We start from the raw sequence: 15,112 nt of genomic DNA, 5'->3' as shown, positions 1-15,112 counted from the left end.
TAATTTTCATAAATTGGAATAATTTTTGCCATTATTTCTTCAAATATGTTTTTCTGTACCCTTTCTTATATCCTTTCTTTTTGAGACCCTGATTACAAGTATGTTAGATGGCCTGAAATTATCACACGGGTCATGTGACAGAAGTGCTCTCCTGGCTTTTTGGCAGTTTTTTTTTTTTCTTTCCATGTTTTGGCTTGAACATTTTCTACTACTGTTTTTTCATTTTTCGTTGTATATATAGATATATAATTATAATTATATACATATAGTATAATAATATATATATTCTTTCTGGAAGTTACATTTAGGTCATTTTTATATTGTCATTTTTTTTTCTCCTCAGGCTTATATTTTTCTTTCGTTCTGTAATATATTTATAACATTCATAATAGCTGTTTTAAGTCCTTATCTATTGGTTCTATTATCCCTGTCATTTCTGGATCTATTTTTATTGATTGACTTTTCTTCTGGTTAAGGATTGTATTTTCCTGACTCTTTATATGTCTGGTAATAGCCATTGTGAAATTTAATTCACTTTGTTGATTACTAGATTTTATTGTTTTCCTTTAAAGAGTCTTGGACTTTGTCCTGGTATTCAGCTAAGCTACTCACAGATCAGGTTGTTGCATTCAAAGCTTACTTATAGGCATACCTCATTTTATTCACTTCACAAATACTGTGTTATTTTCCAAATCGAAGATTTGTGGCAAGTCTGTTGGCACCATTTTTCTAACATTATTAGCTCACTTTGTGTTTCTGTGTCACATTTTGATTATTCTTATAACATTTCAAATTTTTTCTTTATTGTTATATTTGATATGGTGATCTCTGATCAGTGATATTTGATGTTACTACTATAACTAGTTCAAGGGCTCAGATGATGGTTAGAGTCTTTTAGCAATAAAGTATTTAATAATCAAGGTATGTACAGTGTGTGTTTTTTTTTTAATGTAATGCTGCTGCATACTTATTAGACTACAATATATATAATATAAACGTAACTTGTGTGTGTACTGAAAACTAAGAAGTTTTGTGTGGGTCCCTTGATTGCAGTATTCATTTTTTTGTGATTGTCAGAAACCAAACCCACAATCTCCAAGGTATGCCTATATTTGCTTTGTTAGAGTAGCTTCAGATCAGCCTTTCCCCTATTGCTTAACCCTAGTTACCCCACTATACTCAAATGCTTTGTTTAGATGAGATCCCTTCACTCTGGCTGGTAAGAATGTAAACTATTCCTAAACCTGTTGACTTTGGGATTTGTTCATGTATTCCTTTCTGGTGGTTCTTTCCCTAGCTTCATGGGGTTTCATTTCATATCACTAATCAGCCAGAGATTTTAGGGGATCCCCCTGCAGATGTCTTTTTCTTTGGAAATTTTTCCTTTTTATTACTCTGTTCTATAGATTTCTGCTGCCTTAGCCACGCTACACACGGATTCTTATCTCTTCAACTCAGCAAAACTGTCCGATTCTCTTTAGATTCCCCTTATATGCACAGCAATCTAGAAACTGTCCTATTTGAATATCTTCTCTTGTATCTATACAGGGATCAGATTCCCTGTATAGCTATTCCATTGTCTCATAGCTATTGTCCATTCTCTCATATATTTGGCTGGTTTCCCAGTAACTTGTTTATTGCAACAAAGAATGGCCCATGATTCTTTTGATGCTTTGTTCCAGATCTTTCTTGTTGGTTTTTGTTTTAATGATGCTGTCTTTGCATTTTCGTGTGTGTGTGTGTGTGTGTGTGTGTGTGTTTTAAACTTCTTAAATCAGGTACTATCTTGCAGTTGTATTGCATGAGATTCTTCCGGGAGTCTAATTCGCTACTGTGTATGTGATGATTCTCACTCATTATGGATTATTGTCATTGTGAATCGTAATTTAGCATTTTCTGTGAGGCTTTGAGTTCAAGATGTGTCCTTCTCAGAGGGTCTTTGTATTTCTTTCTACCAAGCTTGGAGGAGATGGAGGACTACCTTTGTTTGTTTGTTTAATTTAATTTATTTATTTTGAGCACACCACACAGCTTGTGGGATTTTAGTTCCCCAGCCAGGGATTGAACCCAGGCCCTTTGGAATGAAAGCACAGAGTCCTAACCACTGGACTGCCAGGGAATTCCCTTATTTGTTTATTTTAAAAGGTATATATTTCTTTCCTTTTTTTGTCTCTCTAAAATGATACATGCTGTGTAAAAAATATGAATATGGAAGAATATAAAAAATAAATGTGAGATGCCTTTTCTTATTTGAATATGTGAGATTAGAGAGGGGCATAGGAGACTTTGATTAATCATTTATGGTGATGGAAAAATACAGGATTATGTACATTCAGGTAGCGGGTAAAGTTATACCTGTCTCTTCTGTCTTCCTTCTTTTTGGTGGTTGGAAAAGAGAACTTATCTTTTCAGAGGATGCATGTGGACATGATGCCTTTTATTTTCACTTGTCATAGAATGACTTAAGCTAGGGAGTGAATAGTTTCTTAACAATAAAAATGCCAGGGTTTTTGGTTCCTAAGAATTGGAATCAGTGTGTTAGGAAAAGAATTATGATTTCATAGTAGATCAGATGAAGTTTTGAGAAAGAGGATTAATCTTCAGAATAGTGAGGTAAGTTGGGTCTTATATTGTTTTGGAGAAAGTTAAGCACAGCCTAGATTGTAAACCCCTCGATTGTTTCCCATGTGAATAGAGGTCTTCCTTATGTACTACCTAGGCAAGCCATCATATCCCAACTCCAGATAAAGCACCTACTTTCCACAGGCCAGCAGGCAAATTTTGACATTCAGTGGAGGTCCTAGGCTATGAAGTTTTTAAGACAGAGGATCACTATATTGCTCACATAAATGAATGCTTTCCTGTCTTCATCTTACTTAGGCTCTCTACATTACTTAGAACTACTAATCCTTTCACCCTTTAAAAAAAAATTTACTTATTTTTGGCTACACTGGGTCTCCATTGTTGCGTGGACTTTTCTCTAGTTGTGGTGAGCAGGGGCTACTCTCTAGCTGCAGTGCACCGGCTTCTCCTTGCAGTGGCTTCTCCTGTTGCAGAGCATGTACTCTAGAGAGGGGGGGCTTCAGTAGTTGCACCACACAGGTTCAGTAATTGTGGCTCACGTGCTCTAGAGTGCAGGGCTCAGTAGTTGTGGTGCATGGGCTTAGTTGCCCCGTGGCACGTGGAATCTTCCTGGACCAGGGATTGAACCCATGTTCCCTGCATTGGCAGGCGGATTCTTAACCCCTGGGCCACCAGGGAAGTACCCCTTTCATCCTTTTGATGTACTCACCTATCTCTGCTTTCTAGATACCAAACTTTCCCCTTACCTCTCCTACTGTTTTCCTCCTACCTGTCTTATGGTTGCTCTCAGGTTGGAGTTTCTCCAGACCACAAAGATGGTGTAAATTTGAACTACAGTCTTGCTTGAGTATTGCCTGTTTATAAATTACAAGGGAAGACTTTTCCTTTTAGGCCAGAGCCCAGATCACAGTAGGCTTCTTTCTTTTGTTGCTATGTCAGGCCACCCTTTTATTGAGGTGTAATGCTTTGAAAATTCTTGCATTGTATGCAAAGTCTTAGTATCTCTGGTCCTTACTTCTGACCTAGCATGGCTGTTAAACCCAGTTTTCTTGCACCCTGCCCGCCCCCCACTGCTGCGAGCCAGAGATAGCCTGTTAGGTTCTAGTTTGATTTCCTGTTTACATTTTATCCCAGACAAAAAAGTTACATATTTAAAGTTTGCTTGCTGTTTTTCACCCAGCACAACTAGATATTGTACAGCAGGAAATTTTTAGGTTATCTAGTTCACTAAATCACTTGAAAAGAAACTACTATTTCTTTATTTTATTGTTTGGGGTGGAGAGGAATAAAATCACCTACAATCCCACAGTGCTAACATAGCAACAGTCTTCACCTTTTGTCCATACATGTTTAAATCATTGCAGTGTCATTCAGCCATTTACTATACATAATTACTTTTTCTATTTTTTCCCCCAGAACAATATAGCTGAAGTACAAGAACTGCATTCTGAATTAATGTGGAAGGATTTTATAGACCACATCAGTAGTCTTCTACATAGTGTTGAAGTGGAAGTTAGTTACTTTGCGGCTGGAATTATTGCCCACTTAATATCTAGAGGTGAACAAGCTTGGACATTGAGTCGCAGCCAGAGGAATTCTCTCCTGGATGATCTGGTAGGGTAACTTGCTGTTTTCTGGAAGAATACAAACAACATTCATAATGATTAAACTATCAAAGCCTCATCATGCAATACTAAATAAATATTATAATCCCTTCTTGTGTGTCTTATGTCTTTCAGCATTCAGCTATTTTGAAATGGCCAACTCCAGAGTGTGAGATGGTAGCATACAGGTAATTAGCAAGATAATTAATATTAAGCCAACCTAGTCATGTTGCTTGCCTAGAGCTCATTGCTATTAGATGTATGATCGTTTTCCCTTAGGCATCTATGTTTTTATTTTGCTACTTATCATTCATCAGTCCTCCTTTCATATTCATTGAAGACAGGTGCCAAAGTCTTGTTCTATCCCCTTGAAATTCAAAGATGAATAAGATATGGTGCCTCCAAACAAGGACTTTACAGCCTAGTGAGGGAAACCAAATGTAAATCAGATATAATTCACTCTTATGCTAATTTCATAGAATGCTCTAAAATCAAAGATGAAAATGCTTTTTAAAAAAAGATGAAAGTACTTAAATCTGCACTGGAAAATAATGAAAAACTTCCAGAGAAAGTAGATTGTGAACTGAGTTTTAAGTAGGGACAGAAGATTTTAGGAAGAGTATTAATGCAAGGAGGTGTAAAACAAGAGAACACATTTAACAAACTAGAAGCAGCACCTGATTTGTTTAGGGAAGCAGTTTATAATTATTAAAGTGCATACTGGATTCTGACTTTATTTATGACAAGTGATTTGATAGATAAGTTACTAATATACCTGAAGTATTCCTATTCCAGATTGCTACATAAATATTATCATTACAGTTTATTTTGTTGTCTATTTTATAAATGCTGATGCTGCCAGTACTTTTTATTCTAATATGTTTTACCCATTTTGGGGCAGTAGACTAGAAGAAATAGGCTAAATTCTGGACCTCCTTCATGATGTTCTATTGGTTGGTTATCAACTAACTTCGCATCTAGGTTTCCAAACCAAGGTCTACTGTTCTTCAGAATGTGTATCTTCAAGACCGAAAGGTGCTTTTGAGAAAAAGTACATTGTTCTGATCACGTTCTATCTTCTGCATCAAGACTTCTGTTTGAATACAATCCTTTATCAGATGGCTAAGACAAAGGAATGATGTTCTACAGAGGGTCATTTATATTAGTTTACAAATAGAAGGATGAAATTTCTGGAGTGAAAAGCTCAGGAATCATTGCTTTAGAAAATGATGCAAAGTATAGGATGTAACTTTTATTTTCTTTTCAACTTTTAGGTCCTTTAATCCATTTTTCCCATTACTTGGCTGTTTCACAACACCTGGAGTCCAGCTATGGGCAGTTTGGGCCATGCAACATGTCTGCAGCAAGAATCGTATGTACCGAAAGAGAACTGTGTTTGAATGTAATTCTTGTCCTTCAGCTAGAAAATTAAAATGATATGTATATTCAGTGTTTAGGACCTTGCTGCCGGCATCCATAGTGTGTGGAAAAGTAAACTATTTAAATCAGGTTTCATATCATTTTTTTTCCATTATTCTTTTTTGAAGGCTGTGATGTGATATAACTCTCTGTCAGTATTTATTAATATAAACTCATTCCATAGGTGATTTGAAATATTAAAAAGAAGCACATAAATATACCTTAATAGTAAAGTATAAATTAAATTTTCTTAAATTAAAAATCAGATCCAAGGAAAAATAATTTGAAAAAAATTAAAAGATAGAAGGAAGGTAGTAGAATTTAGATATGTAGGCCATTCATAGTAATTGATATACTCTCTGTGACTGGACTGGAAGTAAGCAGCTACATGGTTCTCTTTCTGTATATAAGAGGGAAGAACATTATATATCCTCAAAGGGGTATAAAGCTTTTCTGCACAATTAAGTACAAGTTAAGTTTCTTTTATAGAGTCTTAATAGGGGCTGTGTTATAAATGGCCTTATATAAGAATGTGAGAGTCATTTTTTTAACAACAGTTTTTTAGCAAGTAGCAGTACTGTTTTGTTATATTCTTTCTTGTTGCATTCTTTGATGAACACGTATCACAAAAAGAGAACTCAATAAAAGTTCTTTCTTTGTCAGGTGGATAGAGGGAGATGGTTTAGGGAATGGGAAGCGACAGAGAAAACCACCTTGTACCCACCTAAACCTACACCTGGAAGCTTTTCTGCCTCCTCCTACTAAATTCCTGGAGCAGAGTTGTTCATTCATAAACATAAGATTGCCTCATTAGCCACACTAAACTGCCTCTGCTATAAATTTTTTTTCCTTTCTCTGTACCTTTAGGTTCTGAGAACTCTCAGTATATATTTTTTTTAAACAGTCTGTCTGATTTTATACCCAGCCTCTAATCTCCAGGCTTCTTTCCTCATTACTTTTCACAGACTCATAGGAGACAATAAAACATAATAAATAAGTAATAGTGCATTTTCATTTAACTGGTACCATTTTTGTGACTACTCTTAGGTGTTGGTGTTTTTTTCACGTTTACTCTGTGAAATGAGTACCCTGAAGAATTTATTCTATAATGCACTGTAATTTGGAGATTGTTAGATTATTTTATCTCCAGCTCAGGTAGTTCAGGTTCCTACTTTCTTGCTTCCCTGTTTATACTTAAATGGAATTTACTTCTCAGTTTGCACTAAGAAGTTGTAATGCACTAAAAAGCGTATACCTTTTAAAAATTAAGAGTTAGTGTAGCATAGTGATTAAGACACAAGACTATTAATACCTGGATTCAAATCATGTTCCACCGCTTACCATGTATGCCATCTTGAGCAAATTATTAAATGTAGGACTTCAGTTTCCTCATTTGTTAAATGGAAATAATAATAGTACCTGTTTCACACATTATAATGAGCATGTTCCCATATTTTGGGAAATTTTTGGCAACATGATTTACAATAATCACTTAATCTTTATTTTATGGTATATTAGTTTCCTAAGGCAAGTGTAACAAAGTACCAAAAATGGGTGGCTTAAAGTAACAGGAACATTTTGTCACTCTGTTCTGGAGGCTTAGAAGTCTAAGGTGTGAGTAGGGCCATGCTTTCTCTGACAGCTCCAGGGGAGGACCCTTCCTTGCCTCTTCCAGCTTCTGGTGTTTTCCATTCCGTGTGTCTTCATATCATCGTCTTCTGTGTGTGTGTGTCTGTTTCTGTGTCCAGATCTCCCCTTTTCATAATAACATCAGTAATATTGGATTAGGGCCAACGCGCCCCGCCCTTGTTTCCACATGAGGTTTCATTCTGAAGTACTGGGCCTTAGCCGGTGTTAGGACTTTAACTTATCTTTTGAGGGAGATACAATTTAACCCATAACATATGGCTATAAATTTATTAAACTTACCTAGCTACATCCCTATTGATGAACATTTAGGTAGTCTACCTTTTAATTTAAAAATTATACTCAAATGCTTGTTTTTACAGAGATATTCATTGCATCATTATTTATAGTAGGAAGTAACTCTAAGTAGCCTAGAGGTCCAGCAATAGGGGAATGTAAAATAATGTTGAAACATCCAGACAGTGGAATTGTAAGTGAAGAAGACATGATAGAAAAGTATATGAGCACAAACTTATATTCTGGGTCACAACAGAGTAACTGGTACCAGAGTATAAGCAATAGAAAAATGTGGGGAAAATTTGAAACAGTTTGTTCTAGTCTTAGACAAAAGATTGCAAGGATTCTGATCCTTGAAAGGAGAGAACAGATGAGAGGGCTTTGTCACCTGGTTCTTCTTGGCCATGCCTCCTCCAGGGGCTTGAGGAACATGGTGGAGACTGGAACAAAGGGATGGAGAACAGCCACAGCCTGGCGGGGGCAGGGGAAGCATTCCTAGTGGCCCAAGGAGGGAAGGAAGCTGGCTTGCTGTAAGAATCACAGATCCATGAGAGGAAGCCAGCCTTTTCTAGTCAACACAGCTTTGCCCAAAGCCCAAAGAAAGCCCGTTTCTTTGCCCAAAGAAACGTCTCCCCTGGCCACAGAGCAGAGCAGCCAGCCTTCTACCTCCTGGAGGAGATGGACACAGGGCAGGCAGGGAGGGCTGTTGCAGGAGAGGATGAAAGTAGTTGTTTCTTGAATGAATAAGAGTGTGTCCAGGGAGGTGGTGTTGAAGATGGCCACAGTGGCCAGTATGGGGAGTCTGGGAGGCCAGGACCCCTCATTACCTCTGCCATAGGGCCAGTCTCCACTTGGCCCTGTGAGCATGGGCAGGGCTGCCCTAAATGTCATGCCAGGCACAGACACCCTTAGGGAAGATTTCAGTGGGTCCATGGATGAGGGTTGGTACATCGATTAGGAGAGGGCAGCCTGAGGGAGTGGTGGCAGAGACCTCTCAGAATTGTAATCAGGGTCCCCAAGGTGAAGAGATGCTGGACCATCCCAAACTGGGAGAGGCCTCTGTTTTGGCAACCCTGAGTCCACCCTTGGTGGGCAGCTCACCCCTCATATACACAGACATGTGAATGGGCCTGCATACATACACAGGGATGTATGCTCAAGTAGATAACCACACACTGATGTGGCCTGCCCCAGCCCACACGCAGCACCACCCTCAGCCTCTGGAGTTCCCCTCTCAAAGACCTGCCTCCAGTGTGCCTACATCTGAGGGTCTCCCCAGCAGGGCACAGGCAGGGTGACTGGACTGCTATGGGCCCTTGAGGGGTGGAAGGGGGTCAGGGAGGCTTGGGGAGGTGGGTGGGGAGGCAGGCTCTGCTGCAGTTCCTGCTGTTTGCCATCAGATCACACTGTGTGCTGAGAGTCAGGCATAGAACAAACTCTACAGACTCCCTTTCTTCCTGGAGGCATTTACTGGAGTAGCATAGGGGAATCAAGTACAGCTCAGCAATTTCATTGGATGGAGGAGACAAAAATCAGAGTGCAGCAAGACTGAGGTGCCTGGAATTTGGGGGCAGAACAATGCAGTTACATCTAGAAAGAACTCCAGAAATCTTCATAGGAGTTTCTTGAGTCTTAGGCTGAATACTAAGCTGTGCATGCCTAGGATGAGACTCCTTGAGGCCAAATACCAAAGAGACTGCTAACTGAACAACATGAGCTTACACAGGGTTGGAAAATATTTAAATTCCAAACAGTGGAAAGAACATAATACCTAGGGCTTTCACTGCAGATGCCAGAAGAGCCAGAAGAGATTAGCCCTAAATTAAAGGCTTCTCTAAGGCAACCCTACAAAGCTTACAAAACAAGTCTTGAAATGATCAAGCTGCTCTGTAGAAACTGCCAGAGAAAAACTAAGCACTCTTATAAAAAAGACAACAAAGTCTACACTCAACAATATGTTTAGTTATATGATGGATTGCTAGATGAGAGAAGAAGCAGAAAAATATGATCTGTAACCAAGAGAAAAATCAGACAGTTGAAACAAACCCAGAAATGATAGTGATGATGGAATTAGCAGGGGAAAATTAAAAACATTTTTTATAGATATGATTCAAGATTTTTTACAAAAATATGAATACCAAAAGGAGGAAAAGTGAAGTATAAAAAGTAAATTAAAATTTAACATGAAAAATATCTTAGCTTAAGTGTAGATAAGAAAAGAAGAAAAAAGTTCAGTGAAATTGAACACAAAGCAATAGAGAATATCCAAACTCAAAGAAAGCTGGTTAAAAAAAAAAAAAAAGGAACACCAGAGGTATCCTGATATAAATACCAGGCAAAGACATAAGAAAAGAAAATTACTGAACAGTGTATCTCATGAGCATAGATGAGGATATTCTTTTTAAAAAATGTTAACAAACAGAACCTAACAGTGTATAAAAGGGAGGTTACTCCAAGAATGCAAAGTTGCTTTAAGATTGAAAATCAATATGCTTCTTCCTATTACCAGACCAGGAAAGAAAAGCAGTCTAATCATCTCTATTGATGCAGAAAGGCAGACCACTGGCCACTGCCCATGAAAGCAGGGATTTTTACTACTATTCAATTTTTCTATCCTTGCTGGGAAAACAGTTTGCAGTTCCTTCTACAGAGGTGTTTTGGATTTTACCTTTTTTAGTCAGAGGGATGACCTTCCAAACAGGATGTCGTCTGTTTACCTTGAAGTTGCTTTCCACAGACCGGGCAGCTCTTTGTTGGTTAGTGGAGAGCTGTTTATGTGCCACTGTCCAAGTGACAATAGAATCTGGCAGCTCCTTGTGCAGTTCCAAAGTCAGTACTAGTGAGAAAGATGCTCCCTTCTCATGAGTATCCCCTCCTTACATTCTACAGGTAGGATGACCCTGTGTAAGCGGATTCCATTATATCATTTAACTCTTCTGGGCATTGTCATCCCCATTAGAGTGTTTCTCTGACGTCACTCAAAAACACTGTGGCTCTTTCAGGTTTGAAGATCGTTGTTTGTCCTTCAGTCATAAGGGTAGCTTCAATTAATGTCAAATAGCAAGGTAGAAAATGCCCTTAAATGGAAATTCTTAGTCCAGAGTCCCAGTAGTCATCTCTGGTAGGCTCACAGGCTTTTGCCGTAACCCCCAGTCTGCCCTTCACATAGGACTGTCACACAGAGAATTTGTCCCTACGAGTCCTCCAGCTTCTGTTCCACACTGCATTGGCTAGGGCAGCCTTCCTCCCCATTTAGCATATCGAATTCACATTGCTTGAAAGAAGGATTTATAGGCTTTCTGTTTTATATTGTTAGGTAGGGAAAACATTCCCCAGTCAGTAAAATGTCCATCCTCATAATACAGTCAGATAAAAGAAATTCACATACTAATTCTCCTATAAACTTTTACCTTAATTCTGTTAATCCTTATATTCCTAACTGTAGCCTCCATTAGGACTTCATCCACAGATTTTAATCTTACAATACTGAGTAGGAGAGTGTTCCCCAGCCAGACATAATCCTTATTTCCATAAAATATTCAGGTAGAAGAGGCACAACTTCTTTCTAGAAAGTCTGTTTAAACATTCCAACTTTCATAATCCTATCAATCCTTACATTTTTATTTTCTCTCAGTCTAATTGTAGCCCACATCAGGGCTTCACCAGTGGGTTTTGGTAACTTCTCTACTTCTTGACTAAATTACCCACTCTTGTGCAAAATTCAAGTCCTCAGAAAGGCGTCAAGCCAAGGAGTCCTGGCCTTTTGTCAGTGTTTGTCTTGAGTAGATGAAACAAATGCCAGTCAGGTTTGGATCCATCTCTAAATGCCATTGGTAACTTTAACCTTTAGTAACCATAGCTCTGACTATACAGACCTTTGTCGGCATGGTGATATCTCTGCTTTTTAATATGCTGTCTAGGTTTGTCATAGCTTCTCTTACAAGGAGCAAGTGTCTTTTAATTTCATGGCTGCAGACACGGCCTGCAGTGATTTTGGAACCCACAAAAAGAAAATCGGTCAGTTTCTACTTTTTCCCCATCTGTTTGCCATGAAGTGATAGGACCAGATGCCATGATCTTTGTTTTTTGAATGTTGAGTTTTAAGCCAGCTTTTTCACTCTCTTCTTTCACCTTCATCCAGAGGCTCTTTAGTTCCCCTTTGCTTTCTGCCATTAGAGTGATATCATCTGTATATCTGAAGTTGTTGATACTTCTCTTGACAGTCTTTATTCCAGCTTGTCATTCATCCAGCCCAGCATTTCACATGATGTACTCTGCATATAAGTTAAATAGCAGGGTAGTAATATTCAGCCTTGATGTACTCCTTGCCCCATTTTGAACCAGTCTGTTGTTCCATGTCCAGTTCTTACTGTTGCTTCTTCACCAGCATACAGGTTTCTCAGGACGCAAGTATGATCCACATAGTCTGGCTTTAGCGTAGTCAGTGAAGTAGAAGTAGATGTTTTTCAGAAAATCCCTTGCTTTTTCTGTGATTCAAAGGATGTTGGCAATTTGATCTCTGGTTCTTCTGCCTTTTCTAAATAAATCCAGCTTGTACATCTGAAAGTTCTCTATTCACATACTGATGAAGCCTAGCTTGAAGGATTTTGAGCATTACCTTGCTATCATGTGAAATGAGTGCAGTTGTACAGTAGTTTGAGCATTCTTTGGCATTGCCTTTCTTTGGGACTGGAATGAAAACTGACCTTTTCCAATCCTATGGCTACTGCTGAGTTTTTCAAATTTGCTGATGTATTGAGTGCAGCACTTTTAACAGCATCATCTTTTAGTATTTGAAATAGCTCAGCTGGAATTCCATCACCTCCACTAGCTTTGTTCGTAGTAATACTTCCTAAGGCCCACTCGACTTCACGTTCCAGGATGTCTGGCTCTAGGTGAGTGACCATACCATCATGTTTATTTGGGTCATTAAGACCTTTTATGTATATTTCTTCTTGTATTCTTGCCACCTCTTCTTAATCTCTTGTGCTTCTCTTAGGTCCTTGCTGTTTTTGTCCTTTATTTTGCCCATCTTTGCATGAAATATTCCTTAGTATTTCCAATATTCTTGAAGAGATCTCTAGTCTTTCCCATTCTGTTGTTTTCCTCTTACTTCTTTGCATTATTCATTTGCAGAAGACTCTCTTATTTCTCCTTGCTGTTCTGTGGAACTCTGCATTCAGTTGGGTTTATCTTTCCCTTACTCCTTTGCCTCTCACTTCTTTTCTTTTCTTAGCTATCTGTGAGGCCTCCTCAGACAACCACTTTGCCTTCTTGCATTTCTCTTTCTTTGGGATGGTTTTGGTTACCGCCTCCTGTACAGTGTTATGAATCTCCGTCTACAGTTCTTCAGGCACTCTGTCTAGCAGATCTAATGCCTTGAATATATTCTTCTCCTCTGCTGTATAATCATAAGTGATTTGATTTAGGTCATACCTGAATGGCCTAGTAGTTTTCCCTACTTTCTTCAATTTAAGCCTGAAATCTACAATAAGAATCTGATGATCTGAGCCATGGTCAGCTCCAGGTCTTGTTTTTGCTGACTGCATAGAGCTTCTCCATCTTCAGCTACAAAGAATATAATAAATCTGATTTCAGTATTGACTGTCTGGTGATGTCCATGTGTAGAGTTGTCTCTTGTGTTGTTGGAAGAGGGTGTTTGATATGACAATACTCTGTTAGCCTAATCCCTTGAATTTATTTGTCACCTCCACTGTATTGGGTCAAAATGTTTTCAAGTCATATGTCTGATAAAGTGCTTGTGTTCAAAATATATCATGTACTCTGAAAACTTATGATAAGAAAACAAAATGAGTAAAAAAAAAACCAAAAGAATGGACAAAAGAGTTGAATAGTCTCTTCAAAGATTTACAGATGACAGGGGGACTTCCCTGGTGTCCTATGGTTAAGAATCTGCCTTGCAATGCAGAGGATGCAGGTTCGATCCCTGGTTGGGAAAGGAAGAGCCTCCGTGCCACAGAGCAACTAGCCTGTGTGCTGGAACTGCTGAAGCCTGCATGGCGCAACTAGAGATCCGTGCATCGCGACAAAAGATCCTGCGGGACACAACGACCTGACACAGCCTGATAAATAATAAATAAATAAATAAATACAAGATTTACGGATGGCAAGTATACACACATGAAAAGATGCCCAACATCATTAGGATATATGTATAGATCAATGCAATGGAATTGAGAGTTCAAAACTAAACCCATTCATCTATGGCCAAATGATTCTTGACAAGGGTGCCAAGACAATTCAGTGGGAAAAGAACGTGTTTTTCAGCCAATCGTGCTGAGAAAACTGAGTAGGAGAAGGCAATGGCACCCTACTCCAGTACTCTTGCCTGGAGAATCCCATGGACGGAGGAGCCTGGTGGGCCGCAGTCTATGGGGTCACAAAGAGTCGGACAGGACTGAGCGACTTCACTTTCACTTTTCACTTTCACTTTTCACTTTCACTTTTCACTTTCACTTTTCACTTTCCTGCATTGGAGAAGGAAATGGCAACCCACTCCAGGGTTCTTGCCTGGAGAATCCCTGGGACGGGGGAGCCTGGTGGGCTGCCGTCTATGGGGTCACACAGAGTCAGACACGACTGAAGCAACTTCGCAGCAGCAGGCAAAAATCTACATCGCAGAAATTAGAACAGTGGTTGCTTGGGATGAGAGGTGCAGGGGAGATTGACTGCAAAGGTGCACAAGGAAACTTATTTTGTTGTTGAAAATATTCTATATCCTGATTGTGTTGGTGGTTACACCAGTGTATCTGTTGTTCTTGTTCAGTATCTCCTGGAGTTTGCTCAAATTCATGTCCAATGAGTCGGTGACATTATCCAACCATCTCATCCTCTGCCTCATATAACTGTAGATTAAATTGGGTGTATTTATGGCATGTAAATTAGACTTTAATAAATATGACTAAAACTAAAAAAATTTAAAAGACATATGTACAGTAAATTCCCTGGTGTTCCAGTGGTTAGGACTCTGTACTTTAACTACTGAGGTTCCTGTTTCAATCCCTGATTGGGGAACTAAAATCCCACAAGCCAAATAGAACAGCCCTCTCCCTACCCCTACCCCCTCCAAAAAGCATGTGTGCAAAAAAAATATTTTTTTAAGTTTTAAAAATGTTTTATTTATTTAGGCTGCATTGGGTCTTCTGTTGCGCGCCAGCTTTTTCTGGTTAAAGCAAGCAGGGCTACTCTTTAGCTGCTGTGCTCAGGCTTTCCATTGCCGTGGTTTCTATTGTTGTAGAGCATGGGCTCTAGGGTGCAAGGGCTAAGTTGCCTCAGGGCATGTGGAATCTTCCCAGACCAAGGATCAGAACCTGTGTCCCCTGCATTGGCAGGCAGATTATCAACCATTGGACCACCAGGGAAGTCCAAAAAAAATTTTTTTTAAATAATGAACATTGGCATATACAATATGACTGCCATTAAAATTATTTTTTAAACGTTGGAAATGAATTAAAGTACCTATCTTACCCATGTTTTGGGGTCAAAGATTTTCTGGACTGCCTGTCTTATGATTTATATATATATATTATAATATATATATAACGTTATGAATGTTGTCTGTG

The 15,112-nt window shown here is 38.8% G+C and overlaps 1 protein-coding gene across 4 annotated transcripts in view; it reads left to right on the top strand.

Annotated features, from left to right (window-relative positions):
• Nucleotides 1-15,112, top strand: part of ZYG11B (zyg-11 family member B, cell cycle regulator) — a 74,704-nt gene that overhangs the window by 53,858 nt on the left and 5,734 nt on the right. For all 4 annotated transcript variants that reach the window (XM_019957464.2, XM_019957465.2, XM_019957463.2 and 1 more), the window contains 3 exons: nucleotides 4,000-4,197; nucleotides 4,323-4,375; nucleotides 5,462-5,559. In XM_019957464.2, the coding sequence (XP_019813023.2) occupies nucleotides 4,000-4,197; nucleotides 4,323-4,375; nucleotides 5,462-5,559 (349 nt within the window). The remainder of the gene's footprint in view (nucleotides 1-3,999; nucleotides 4,198-4,322; nucleotides 4,376-5,461; nucleotides 5,560-15,112) is intronic.

The sequence above is a fragment of the Bos indicus genome, chromosome 3 (assembly GCF_029378745.1).
Source record: "Bos indicus isolate NIAB-ARS_2022 breed Sahiwal x Tharparkar chromosome 3, NIAB-ARS_B.indTharparkar_mat_pri_1.0, whole genome shotgun sequence".
In the NCBI taxonomy this organism is placed as follows: Eukaryota; Metazoa; Chordata; class Mammalia; order Artiodactyla; family Bovidae; genus Bos; species Bos indicus.
This window is presented reverse-complemented; position numbering and strand designations above follow the sequence as displayed.